The sequence below is a fragment of the Myotis brandtii genome, unplaced genomic scaffold (genome assembly GCF_000412655.1).
Source record: "Myotis brandtii unplaced genomic scaffold, ASM41265v1 scaffold434, whole genome shotgun sequence".
Classification (NCBI taxonomy): Eukaryota; Metazoa; Chordata; class Mammalia; order Chiroptera; family Vespertilionidae; genus Myotis; species Myotis brandtii.
In genome coordinates this window covers 2,133,468-2,133,930 of record NW_005366599.1, presented here as the reverse complement: position 1 = coordinate 2,133,930, position 463 = coordinate 2,133,468, and the positions used below count along the sequence as shown (strand labels likewise).

The 463-nt window shown below is 65.4% G+C and overlaps 1 protein-coding gene across 1 annotated transcript in view; it reads right to left on the bottom strand.

The window, feature by feature from the left end:
* ESPN (espin) overlaps nt 1-463 on the bottom strand; it is a 23,577-nt gene that overhangs the window by 599 nt on the left and 22,515 nt on the right. Inside the window, exon 10 of the mRNA XM_014546197.1 lies at nt 4-462. Within this exon, the coding sequence (XP_014401683.1) occupies nt 4-462 (459 nt within the window). The remainder of the gene's footprint in view (nt 1-3; nt 463) is intronic.

Genomic DNA, 463 nt, shown 5'->3' with positions numbered 1-463 from the left:
AGCGGGGGCCGGGGCCTCCGGCTGCCCCTCTGGCCAGTCCGTCTGAGCTGAAGCAGCTTCTTGGGCCTGCTCCCTCTCCCCCTCCTTCTCCTCCTTCTTCTCCTCCTCCTCGTCCTCGTCCTTCTCCTCCACCTCTTTCTCCTCTTCTTCTTTCTTCTCTTCCTGCTCCTTCTCGGCCTCTTCCTCCCAAGGGCGCTGAGCGTCCGGGCCGTCTCCAAAGAACTGTTGCCTGAGATCCTCAAAGCCGTCGCTCCAGCCCCGCCGGCCAGCCTCCACCTCCTCCAGCACCACGCGGTGGAAGCGACGGATGAGCTCCCACGGGTGGCTGCCCAGCCGGTCGAACATCTCGTAGCACAGCAGGTGGCGGAACTTGCGCTCCTCGCGGCTCAGGCCCATCTCCAGCAGCTGGAAGTAGCCGAGCATGAAGAGGTCCAGGGTGAGGCTGTCGTAGCGCGGGGGCGCG